The sequence below is a fragment of the Drosophila sulfurigaster genome, chromosome 3, assembly GCF_023558435.1.
Source record: "Drosophila sulfurigaster albostrigata strain 15112-1811.04 chromosome 3, ASM2355843v2, whole genome shotgun sequence".
Lineage (NCBI taxonomy): Eukaryota > Metazoa > Arthropoda > Insecta > Diptera > Drosophilidae > Drosophila > Drosophila sulfurigaster.
In genome coordinates, this window is record NC_084883.1 from 49,393,099 (window position 1) to 49,405,941 (window position 12,843).

At 40.8% G+C, this 12,843-nt stretch overlaps 3 protein-coding genes across 14 annotated transcripts in view; all 3 read left to right on the plus strand.

Moving 5' to 3' along the window:
- The window catches only part of LOC133840940 (uncharacterized), a 47,516-nt gene that overhangs the window by 12,089 nt on the left and 22,584 nt on the right, over window positions 1–12,843 (plus strand). For all 12 annotated transcript variants that reach the window (XM_062273162.1, XM_062273152.1, XM_062273155.1 and 9 more), the window contains exon 2: window positions 5,104–6,298. In XM_062273162.1, the coding sequence (XP_062129146.1) occupies window positions 5,104–6,298 (1,195 nt within the window). The remainder of the gene's footprint in view (window positions 1–5,103; window positions 6,299–12,843) is intronic.
- LOC133840944 (uncharacterized) lies at window positions 8–2,176 on the plus strand. The gene has a single exon (XM_062273167.1). It carries the CDS (start codon window positions 162–164, stop codon window positions 2,073–2,075), a length of 1,914 nt encoding a protein of 637 aa, XP_062129151.1. The 5' UTR covers window positions 8–161; the 3' UTR covers window positions 2,076–2,176.
- On the plus strand, window positions 3,112–4,349 carry LOC133840948 (uncharacterized). Its single transcript, XM_062273174.1, has one exon. It carries the CDS (start codon window positions 3,193–3,195, stop codon window positions 4,279–4,281), a length of 1,089 nt encoding a protein of 362 aa, XP_062129158.1. The 5' UTR covers window positions 3,112–3,192; the 3' UTR covers window positions 4,282–4,349.

Here is a 12,843-nt window from a genome sequence, read left to right on the forward strand (position 1 = left end):
AGGATCTCCAAATATTTATTCAACTTAATTTGTAATTGTTCCCTAAAGTCACATATATTTATGCTTGTGCACTAATTGAAACTGCACGCAAAAAGTCTTGCTTAGCATTAAGTATACGCCCAGTGTGACAGAAGTTGTGACTTGAGCGTGACTTTGGCAACATGTTGCCACTGCTTGGACTCTTGACTCTGGGTTTATCCAACAGCAGTCAATTGGATACAGCTTTGCAGCTGGCGGGGACAAGTTGTCGCATTGCTCAGGCGCAGGCACAACAAATCAACTACATCTATCGCTGTGTCAGCTGCCCGGCTCAAGACACGCCTTGCTATGCCGCACTCGAGGCTGCACTGCATCGTTGTGTCAGCTCTCGCGTGCCGACTGCAATGCGCAGCCTGGAGGCACACGAATTGGAGCCAATTCGCAAGACCGACAGCATGAATATCTTTCACCTACCAGCTGGCGAGGATGGTGAACCGTTGGTGCGTCGCATTCTGGACATGTTGAATCCGCGACAGCCGCGTCGACACTTTCACAAATATCTCTTCGTTTGGCCCGAGGCCAACGAGCAGCAGTTGCGGCAACTTTTCGCTGGTTGCTGGCATAAGAAGTTGCTCTTTGCGCTGGCCATCACTGCACCGCAGGACATCTATGACTTTAATCCGTTTGGCGTCACTGGTTTGGAACTGAGCAAGTCCACATCGGCTCGCTATGTGGATAAGTTGAAGAATTTGCGTGGCTACGAGTTGCGCTATTCCATGTTCAGTCAACCGCTGCGTGCCTTGCCTTTGCAACCGGTGGAAACTCGAGGATACATTGCGATCGATGGCTTCACTGCGCGTCTGTTGGCTGCCAAGATGAACGCCACAGCTCGTTATGTGATTCCACCGGATGGAGAGACCTACGGACGTTGTCTGCCCAATGGCAGCTTCACAGGCGCCGTTGCGGATTTGATGGAAGGTGTCACAGACATTTCGTTGAACATACGCTTTGTGCTCGATTGCATTTGGCCACGGGTGGAGCACACGTATCCCTACAGGCGAACCACAATTTTGTTGGTCGTCCCTGCGGCTAAAATGCAACCGGAGTATCGCATCTTTGTCACTGCGTTCAGCAATTTGGTTTGGCATATGCTGTGGATTAACTTCTTCATTGCTTTCGGCATCTTTTTGCTGTTTCAGTGGTTCATACGTTGGATCTCCGGTGAAATGGGCGATCGTTGGCCCGAGATCCTTGACATGTTGTTCAAGACACATCTCGGGCAACCTGTGGAACACTTTTCGGGCAAGAGTTCGTTGCGTGCCTTCCTCATGAGCTGGGTCATGTTTAGCTATGTCCTGACCACAATTTACTTTGGCAAACTCGAGAGCAGCTTTGTTCAACCGAGCTATGAACAGCAATTGGACTCGTTGGAAGATTTGCCCGAAATGCATTATAAAGTTCACGGAGTGACAACCATGTTTGAAGCCATCAATTCATCATTGTCGCCACATCAGTATCAAATGCTCACTGCGAGGCAGCGAATACATCCATTTAATGATACATATCATTTTTACGAAGTACCTGTGAGTAAACGCTCGAAGCGCGCTGCTTTTGTAATGCGCGATGACAGAGCGAAGGAGTTTCTGGCCCTGACATACAATCCGGAAACAGGACGTTCGGCCTATCACATTGTTAAGCAGTATCTACGTTCTATGCCCAGCACTTATATCATGCCAATTGGTTCACCATTTCTCTACAAGTTTCAAATGCTGTTGAGCGCTTTCTTCGAGCATGGTTTCTTTGACTACTGGACAGAATTGGATGTGCTGCATCGAACTCGCTCCACGCAATCGGATGAGTTCTTTGAGGATCTGGGCGATGATTCTGATCTTCCCACAGAGGAAATCAATGTGGGTGAAGCGCAAGAGCGACGCAAGAAGCGTGTTGTGCTCACAATGGACATACTGCAGGGTGCCTTCTACTTGTGGATAATTGGCATAGTGTCGAGTTTGTTGGGCTTTCTGATGGAACACGCATATTTTCGTTTAAGAAGATGTCGACATAGGCGAGTTGGCAATGCGAATTATCCATTTTAGATCACTGTTCTATGAGTAAAAGTTTGCATAATGAGATACCCACAATCAATTTTTGATAAAAAAAAAACTTTGCGCTAATATCGTTAAAATATACCAAATATATATGCTGAAAAAATACTCAAATATACAAAAATCCATAGCTGGTGTATGTTTATACCACTACGTTGAAATTATACCAAAATATTAATATACCGAAAAATACTACGCTCTATATTTGGTATACCGATATACTGATATATTCACAATATACTAAGTTTACATATTGAAAAAATTGTCATATTATTATATATTGAAACCTTTATTTAGTATATCAATAAACTACATTGAATATATACCAAATTAAAATACCAAAAATACTACGAAATACTAAAATCTATATTTGGTACACAAAATTGATAAAATTTACTACAATATGGTGAAATATATATTTGGTATATCAATATACTATTACATTCACAATATGCCATACAGATTCTGCACAATGTTTCAATGTGCTTCTATCCTAAAAACATGTTTTACTAAATGAATATAATACAAATAATAAATACTTAATATTGTAATTGGTAAAAACAGCATTCAGGATAAAATTTGTTGCATTTCTGCTTATAAATTTAATGGACTATGAGAACAATTCCAATGCTGACTAGCACAGTTATAACAAATTGTCTTAAATTTTAGACACACTAAAATGGGTTAATTGCTCGACTAAGATAAATGCGCATGTTACATTCTATTCGTTGGCAATTATAAATACTAAATGTATTTTTGGGTTGTATTTTTTTTGGAGACGTCATGGCGACACTTCAAACAGATTTATTGGCTGTCCAAAGATTGCGAGCTCTTTGCTTTTTGCTTTTTGCGCCCACGTTTCATTTCCTTGTGGACAATTTATGGGGGAAATGTTGAAATCTATATATAATTGTAGACTATTCCAAAAGCATTTTGCAGAACATTTAATAATTTTTTGTTGCGCATTAATTAAACAATTCATTGAGAATGTCACAACAGAAAAAAATATGTTCATGCTGAGTCACATTTGACAAACTTACAAACTGAATATTTGGAATTTATGCTCAAAATTGAAGAAACTCAAATTGTGAAAGAACATTGATGTAAGATGGCTTCTATATACGATAGAGATGAGCGTTATCAGTCTTCTTCGAGGCATCGTGAGAAGCACAAGGAACGCAGCGAGAGTCGCAGCGATGACTTGAACTCCTCGAGTCCCAGGCAACGAGGTGAGTCGAGTCGATCGCGTAGACGTGGCAGCCACACGAGCATGAGCGAAACACGTAAAAAGCGATCACGCAGCGGATTTCGGCTGCACAATGATGAGGATTACGATCTCAGCGAGCAGCTTTACAATGAGGACTTCAAACTGATGTTGGCTTTGGCTCCGACGCCCGATGAAGCCTTCTGTCCCAAGTCGCTGGATCATGCGAAAGCCGTGAAGTGGCGCAACAAGTTGTTGGGCTGGCAATGCGAAACGATTCAAGAGCTGCGCTTGCGACAGGCTTACATGAGTTACTTCAGTGTCTGCCTCAATCAGAAGCAGATGCGCGGCATCTTTCAGCAGGAACCACAGGATACGCTCTGCCGTGTCGATTTTCAAGACGTTGTTGTACCTAATGCAGGCTGCATGTCATCGATGGGCGATGAGAGTGCTTGGCTGGGCATGATGAGCACGTTGCAGCATCAGGGCAGCTGCTGTAGTCAGCAACCTTCTGGTTCGCGTCATGCAGGAGGTTTTAACAACTCGAACAGAAGAAAGTATCCTCAAGCCACCACTCACAAGTTGGCCTACAAATCAAGACCCAAACTTGTGCCCAAATCGAATTTGTCGCTCTCCCAGAGTTCATCGTGTCGCTCGAGTTTTGATTCCTTCACCGCCAGCAGTTCAAGTTTGGTTGCTGAGCTACCGCGCATTCAAACGAGGAGTCATCAACGTCGTCCCATTGATCAGCAAACGCGCAAGGATATGGATTACCTCTTGGCTTTGATCACGTCGGAGCTCAGTGGTGAACAGTTGTCGGAGCCCGATGATTACTTTGAGCTGGAGTTGAAACGTTATCGAGAATTCTATGCCAGGCATCGCTGCAATGATCCTAACCATCAGCCTCTAGTTGCAGCTGCTGATCTTGCCAAAGAACGCACTCACATGCTGCTCAACATGCAGAATGATTTGATCAAATTGCTGTCGAATTGATAAGCTGCGAAACTCAGTGTATTATTTTTTGTGTACGAAAGTATGTTTAATATGTTTAGTATGTGATTGACTAATAAATAAATAAGGTTTTAAGACGTCTTGATGACCTTTAATTTGTTAAAAGCCACATTTATGCCTATCTTGATTTTGGATTTTATAAAATTAAATAATAATAAAGTGGGATTCATGTAGCAACAAAAATTGTGATAATGGTAATTAGAACAGTTTATTAGGATACAAACGAAATGGTGACAAGGGAATGAGCTTTGAATTCTAAAAATGTGTAAATCATAAACATCCTAGTTTATTGACAAATAATTTAAGAAACGTAGTACCATAAAATAATATATAGGAATTTTTATAGGTTATTAGTCAAAGACTTCATGTGTGAGACTAAAGAATTTGGTACTGTTAAAAATATGTTCTACAACATATCCAAATTTCATCCACTTTCCCCCATTTCCTCAATTTCAGTATATTTTAATACCAAAGACCAAACATACATCGTTAATCTACCTTATTTTAAATTCGTGTTACTTTCCAATTTATATGTTTTAATAATTAGTACAACGAAATCATATATGAGGCTTATGAACTAATAAATACATGAATCTAATTGTTAAGTTTTGGTATATTTTAATACCAAAAAAAATGAATATAACGTTATTCTAACTTACTTTAAATTCAACTAAATTTCTTATTGATTTATTTTAATAGTTACTCTTCCCTTTACGCTGTCTGATCCCATAACCACTTTACTTCAAGTTCATTCAATTTGATACAATTTTAACCAATTTTGCCTTTATGTTCGCTCTGTTGCAGGTCGCAAATCTGTGGACGAATCAACTCCCCAACAACAACAACCACAACAACAACATTCCAGCAACGTCTCTGTGAACGGTTCGCCGCAACGTGTGGCCAACAAGCGGAGCAGCATCACGGTCAATATGCCAGCTGCTGGTTTGGGTCAACGTCCGCCTAGCATCATATCGACGGCCAGCCAGGACGAAGGAGGCTTCAGCGAGAGCGCGCCACAGCACGAGCTGAAGGCCAAGCTGCAGTCGCCCACATACAGCGAGGAAGGCAACAAGGAACGGGAACAGGAGCAGGGACAGACACAGCACACGCTGAACTATGTGGATGTGGGCTATCGCCTCAATCCCGATGGCAGCGAGTCGCGGGAGGTTTATGGCTCCGAGGCGGAGTTGTATGACACCGCCAAGGTGAGCGACATGCAACGCAAATTCCATGGCGCCAACGGATTTGTCCAGGAGTCGACCACAGTGTATGCGATTATCAAACCGGAAATGCAGGAACCACAGCCGGCAACGCCTCCCCGGGCTCTGCTTCAGTCCCCCACATCGACGGCATCGAGTGGGGATGGTTCAGCGACAGCGTCGCCACTGCATCGTGGCGTCTATAGCTCACCGCCGGTGGGCGTGGTGTCGCCCATCAGGCGACGCAACAGCAGCGAACAAAATGGCGGCAGCGGTGGCGGTGGGAGCACAAAGTCCACACCTCCAATGTCGCCAGCTCGTGTCAAGGGAATTGCGCCCATTGCCTCGATTGACGCGCACGAAGAGGAAGAGCTCGAGTTGGAGCAGCCTGAAGAGGAAGAGGATGAACAGCTGGCAGTCGAATATGTTGAAGTGGAGCCCGAGGATGAGGAGGAGGAGGAAGAGGAGCAGGCACCTGTTTTACCCGAACGTCGGGCACCGGCGCAAGGCGCACTCGAGCTGCAGGATCTAGAGTATGCGGACACGAGTGCTGGCGAGGATGAGGAGGATATATTGCAGCATTTGAAATGCAGCGAACTGGATGTGGAGCTCATCGATGACGTCGTCGACGAGGTGATCAAAGTCCATGTGACCACAGTGACGGCAACAACGATAACAACTGCTGCTCCTGCTGCTGCTGCACCAGCTTCGTCTGCAGCTCCGGCCAAAGCGATGCCGCGTGATGACAGCTTGCCGGATGCCATGACAGCTGCCGAGGCGGAGCGATTGTTGAGTTCAAGGTGAGTCGCAGTTGTTTCTGCTTTTCTAGCTAAGGCATGTTTAATCCCGTGTTGTCTTGTAGTTTATTTATATGTAATGTTTGCGCATGTTTTTATGGCATTGTTGGAGTCGGAGAAGTTGTCTTATATATCACACATACGCCCTGTGTGCAGGCACTCCAACAATGCCACTGCCGCATGCTGTAGTCTTAGTTTAGTTTGCCATTTTAATACCGAGTACACAAGCGTATAATAAGTGGGTGACAATAGCACATTATTTTAAGTGAGACTTAAGAGACATGAACGTCTTTAAAATGGATAATGAAATAGCTTATTTCGCTGCAATATTAAAAGACAACTTCTTTTGTTAAGAGCTTAGCAAGTTTGTTTTACATATTTTACATATTTTTCAATAGAATATTATTTGGGCTGCGACTGAAGCAAATGAAAGACTATAAAACAGATAATAAAAAAGCTAATTTAAATTCAGTATGAAGAAAAACAAAAAGTGAAACAATTTTCTGATACCAAAATGTCAACTTTATCCAGTTTTATAGTGGAACAAAGTTACTTTAAACACTTATTTATGAGTAGAAAAATTAATTATAAATAATCTTTACACTTTTTATATAAGGACTATTAATAGAAGGTATGCAGGATGAATCCTTCTTTAGTCCTCTTGTTCTTTATTAGCATTTGTTAAAAGTCTAATCGATGGATTTAAGAGTTGACCAAGTCTTTGCATAAAATTGTGTGATATTTTTGGTAGGCCATTTAATGGAATTTTCAATGTCTATTAATGCATAGAAGATTCTTCTTTAAAATCAAATTTTATGAATACTTGATTTCTCCGTAGTCTTATAAAATTTTAGAAAGTATTTCCAAATAGGGCTCAAAAAGGTTTTATGTGTCGCTTCAATCAATCAGAAAAAACATTTCTTCAGTAACTAGTAATGGAAAATAGAAAGCCTTGGTATCTCTGGCTCCTCTCATTGCTGTAAGGTATTGCATTCGTCATTTCAATAAAATAATAATAATACATTAAGTAGAGGGTATCTCTTGGTCAACTACTTGCTACTGCAAATTTATAAACTTGTTTTAGTTAGTTCTAAGCATTTGTTTCTATTAAGCGCCTCCGTCCAAGCAGTTGCTTTTCCTCTAGTCCTCTGTCTGTGTCTGTGTCTGTCTTGATCTTGTGCTTGGCTTTTAGTTGATGTTATCCTTGGCTTCCTGCTTCCTTTATGCACTCGCAAGCAGCTCACAAGCTGTATAAATATTTATCCAACCACCACCATCCTCCATCATTATCATCATCATCATCACCATCATCGTGCTGCACTTCTCAATTTGCCGCCTTGGTCTGGCTTTTGTGTGTCCTTGGCACACGGCCTCAAGTCGAACTCGGGACGAAGACGTCGGCAGCTATTCATCATGCTGCCTCTTTAGACTGCTGTCGCTCTATCATCATCAACATTGTTGTAATTGTAAGCTAATCTGTCGTTTGTCGTACTGCACCCAGAACTTGCTTGAGAGTTGCTGTTGCAAGATGCAAGTTGTAAGTTGCAAGTTGCTTCCGTTGAGCGTTGTTCACGCACTTTGTAGTCACTTTTTAAGCTGTGTTACAACTCGCGTTGCTTCCTTTAAGTTGCCAAAAAAAGAAACTTTTGAACTGCTCTGAACTTTAACCCATTGACTGGCTATAGTTTCCACTTCCTCCCTTATACTCCTCTCTTCTCTTGTGTTGTCCGAGTCATGCATCAATTTGTTTAATGACGTCGTTTGGGGCTACGCACCACAAAATGCACTTTGCTTTGTTTGTATCGCCCTCCGCAGTTTCTCCTCCGTTCGCTGTTTTATGTAGTCTGATGTCACACCCAGAAGCACAGGTGTGTGGCAGCTGTGTATTGGGTTGTTGTTGTTGTTGTTGTTGCCCCCGAAACCATATCTGAACTATCTACTATCTGGTATCTGGACACCTGCTGGTTGAGGTTCGACTTTGGCCCTAAGTAGATTTTCGCAGTCATTCATTTCGACTTCTGGCTGGCCTGCTTATAAAATCCTCTTCACTTCTCCAATTGCATTGACTTGCCATTGATTTATGTGTGTTCGCTTCGCTTCGTTCAGTGTTTCTTTCCATTCCTTGTCTTTCCTTTCCCTTCCTTTGCATTCCTCTTTTGCAAAACTCTTTTCTAAAAGTATTAAAATGCAATTTTCAACGCTTGGAGCTTTTATAGTTCTTCTTCGTCTCCTCTCGACTCTTGTTTGGCTATTTATCATGCACAATTGTTGGTGCTAGCTTATAAATGTGCGCATTCCCTTTCCGAAAGGAATCGGGGAACGTAGGGAAGAGAGTAGGGAAGTTGCTGGTGTGCGATAGGTGGACTATAAATGGTGGCGTTGGCGCTGTTATTTTGCCGTCACGGCACGCAAATAACCAATTTTGGTTTTTACGTAAATTTCCATGAAACACAACAAACAAAAAAACGAAGTCGAAGAAAAATCAGGGAAAAAATTGTATGTAGTTTTCTTTGAAAAGTATCGAAAGAAAGGGAATTTCAGTTTGTAAGAATGCGAAAAACTTGCAACTATTTGCAACAAAAAACGCAAAAAGCAAAACTGAACAGAAGATTGGAAAAATGAGAGCTGAATGTGAAAAGTGAGGCAAATTGTTATTAATGTAAAATGGAGGTATAAATAAATAACATTTTAAGGTTTATGCACATGAACCTGAATTTTAGGCATGCAGCTAAAATTTGAGCTGTTCAATATAAATACAATTTATACTATATAAATTTTATAATATTCAACGAGTTTGAATGCCACAAATATATTTAAATCAAATCATAATCATATTAAAAGTGATGCGAATTGCAAGTTATAAAGAAGCTCAAATAAGAGGATTTGAATTTATTCTCTTATTTTATTGATTTATTGATTATTATCATCATCGTTTATTGAAAAATAAAAAATTGATTCTTGTTTTTTCTATAAATTTAAATACGCTTCAAGATAGTTGAGATATTGGTAGTTATTCTACAGTGATTTGATTCTATATTGTATTCCTTTCCCATGAATTATAATAATAATAATATTTTGCAGATTCTTGATTTTTCAATAAGTTTGAAGACAATTTTCTAGCCTCTCAATATCAAAAAGAATTTAAATTGCATATTTTGCAAGGCAATATTCCTTTTCCTTAACTTGTAATAATAATATTACTCGGATTTTGCTAATCATTTAAAATCGAAACAAATCTATTTTACATATTTTGCAGATTCTTGACATCTCAATATATTTGAAAATGTTTCAAGTCAGTTTGCTAGTTCATCTTCAAGAGTTTACAGATCCCAAGAATTATAAAAACAATAATATTTTGCAGATTCTTGATTTTTCAATAAATATAAAACAATTTTGTAGCCTTTAAATACCAAAACGAATTTATAAAGCATACTTTACAGCTTCGTGTCACTTCCATAAATTATAATAATTATTATTTTACATGGTACTTTGCTAGACTTTTAATTATCAATAAATTTTAGAGCATTTTTTTAGACTTTCAATAGCAAAACGAATTTAGTTAGAAAGTATATTCTTGCCTTTTCCATAAATCATAACCTAATACATTACAGGGTATTTGCTTAGTCGCTCCACACCAAATCGAAGCAATGTTATATTGCATATTTTGCGGCTTGCGTCAATTAGTCTGCCATTTTATTTTTTGCTGCTTTGTTTGTTGGGTCTATATTTATGTGCAAGTTTCGTGCAAAGTGTCAAACAACTCGAACGTAGCCAAACTCACTCAACTTTGCACTCAAGAGAGAGCGAGTGAGTGTATGAATGAGTGAATGAATGAGTAAGTGAGTGTATGAGTGAGTGAATGAGTGAGTTTGCCTGTTATCCTGTTGAGTGTAAAGTGCATTCGCTCTCGCTTTCGCTCTTGACTCTCTTCTCGTTGTGGCAACTCGCGTTGCCTTGGCTCGCTTCGTCCGCTTCTGTCCGCCGTTGCCTGCAGTTTTTGAGTGCTGCTTGTGCAGTTTGTGGCATCAACGAGGAGCTGCTTTCAGCTGCTGCTGCTGCTGCCTGCTGCTGGTGTTATTGCAACTCGTAGATCCAATCACATGGCCGCCATTCGTTCGCCTGTCGCGTTGTTCAGCTCTTGAATATTGTCCTCTCGACATCGGATGCGTTCGTTTAATTAACATTTTGCTCTGCTTCAGCGCAAAAATATTAAAAAGGAAATATCGCCAGCAAAAAATACGAAAAAAAAGTGTGAGTGTAAGAAAATACTCTGCTGGCGACGCGGAAGCAAGTTTTAATTAAAATATTGCGTATACGCCGCGTGTGATGCCAGTGCTACGAAGCTGAGACGCTTGACTGTTGAAATTTCATTTTGCTGTGCGGTAGGTGCAAAATATAACGTTGATGATGATGATAACGATGATGATGATGATGTTTTTGCGGTGTCATCGAGTATGGTTTTTGGCCATGCCAATTGAAGCTGCTTAATGGCCTTGTTGCTTGCTCTCTGTGTGTGAGTGAGTGTGACCTGTGTGTGTGTGTGTATGTTCTGTGTGTGCTGATGTCACGTTTGCTGTCTCCATCTCTGTCTCTGTCTCTGACCACACATTAACTGCATTTTGTGGGGCTCGTTAGCTTTTAATTAGACGTCTATCGTGTGGTGAAATGCTCGACTCGAGGCGACATCGAATTGACTTGTGTCGATGCCCAATTAAAAGCTTACACTCTTACACCTACTTCAGTTGCCTTGTGTGTGTGCTCAGAATAATCAGATATGCAATTCACTTTTGCACACTTTTGCTAATATTTCCATAACTACTTTTTGATTGCATAAAGCGTAGTCCCAAAAAAAAGTGTCACAGCTGCTGCTGCTGGATGAATTTCCATTAGTTTATTCAAATTAAATTTTGCTGTCGCGTAAATTTGAAGCGGAGCTCTGACAAGCGCTAATCGCTCATTTGCCATTCAATATGCCAACACTTAAGGCAGCGCCTTTAATACCACACTTCAGTCCCTTCCCACTTTAGTTGCCTTTGCCCCTTGGGGCAGCTGTCAGTTTTAGCACGCGAAATGCATTTGCAAGGAGAGACACAAAAAGAGTAAGGAAAAGGGAGAGAAATAGAGAGACAGAGAAGTTGGCGTCAAGTTGCTTTTAGCAATTGCTCTTTTTAAGCTGATTTGATTTCAATTGCTGCGGTGGCAACTCAAAAGGGGGCAACATCAGTTGACACGTATTTCGAATTCCACTTCGAGTCGAGGCGAGTTCGAGTTGTGTGTTTTAAGTGCACATTTGTAGAAATGCTAAATAAACAGCATAGCATAGAAAAGGCAACTCAAGCGTATTAGTTAAATCCACTTCGTGTGTTGCATGTTCTCTAAACACTTGCATTAAAAATATTTAAAACACTTTTTCGTTTGGCCCTTCAAAATGCGCATTTTTTTGTGGCCTAATTGAAAAAGTTCTCCCCAAGTTGCCACTTGCCACGAAACTGTTGCCAGCACGCGTCACTCGCGTTGCATAAAATTGAAATTCATTTGCAACTCGTTGAAAAAAAAAGCGAAATATAAAAAAATCACACATGGCGTATGTGCTCCGCTGCAGCAGCAGCAATTTACGGCAAACTGCTTAATGCGCTCTGAGCTCTGAACTTGCAACTCGCAACTAGCCCGCAATTTACATAAATTGGTGGCGCAACGCAGCAGCAGCAGCAGCAGCCAGAGCATGTGTTGATGCTTTTGCTGTCCTTGGCTTCACGTCCCGAATATTTGCCTCCAGCACTCGGCTCATTTATCTTTCAGCCATGGCAAAAGTGCAAGTAAAAGTCTACCAACTTTTTTTGGGCCCAAACGTTTTGCACTCGGCACTCGGTGCGTTTGTCCTTGACATGCGTGGAAAAAGGAAGAATTTTTGGTTGCTGTCCTCGATTGCTCCATTTGCATCGCTGGCGAATTTTGTGGCCATTTGGCTGCTCAATTTTCGACGCTTTTGCGTTTAATTGTACAGGGGGAAAAAGAGTCCTTCTCCATTTTCTTAGCAGCCAACGCTTTTCCAATTTTCTAAAAAAACTGCCCGTTGGCCACTTTGCCTTCAGTTGCACTTGCTTCCCAATAATTTTTGGTGCTCTTTTTAACTTTTGCCTTTATTTTTCATTAGATTTCAGTTCTCCTTTCTTGTATTTTTTTTATTTTTTTTGGTAGCTAGTTTGAAACTTTTGCTTTTGACTGCGCTTAGCGATTTTTTTCTAGGTTTTGTTTTGTTTTGACCTCAGGGATTTAGCGCGAATAATTTTTTCGCCTTTTCTATTTATTTCGTTGGCTTTTTGCGTTGTAATCTCATTTTTGTTGCGCTGCTTATCGCACGCTCAATTGCAATAAAAAAAACGAAAAGAATAAAACAAAAAACTACAAGAAGCGCTACAATCAGAGAAAAGAGTGCACTACGAACTGTTTATTCTTTTTTTTCTCATTCTGCCGAAGCCAAGTTGGAAATAGAGCAGACACACACACACACACATAGAGACACTATACATACTTTTGGCATTTGTTAG

Excerpts from the sequence above, each read along its gene's own strand:
- LOC133840948 (XM_062273174.1), top strand. The coding sequence starts at position 3,193 with ATGGCTTCTATATACGATAGAGATGAGCGTTATCAGTCTTCTTCGAGG.
- LOC133840944 (XM_062273167.1), top strand. The coding sequence starts at position 162 with ATGTTGCCACTGCTTGGACTCTTGACTCTGGGTTTATCCAACAGCAGT.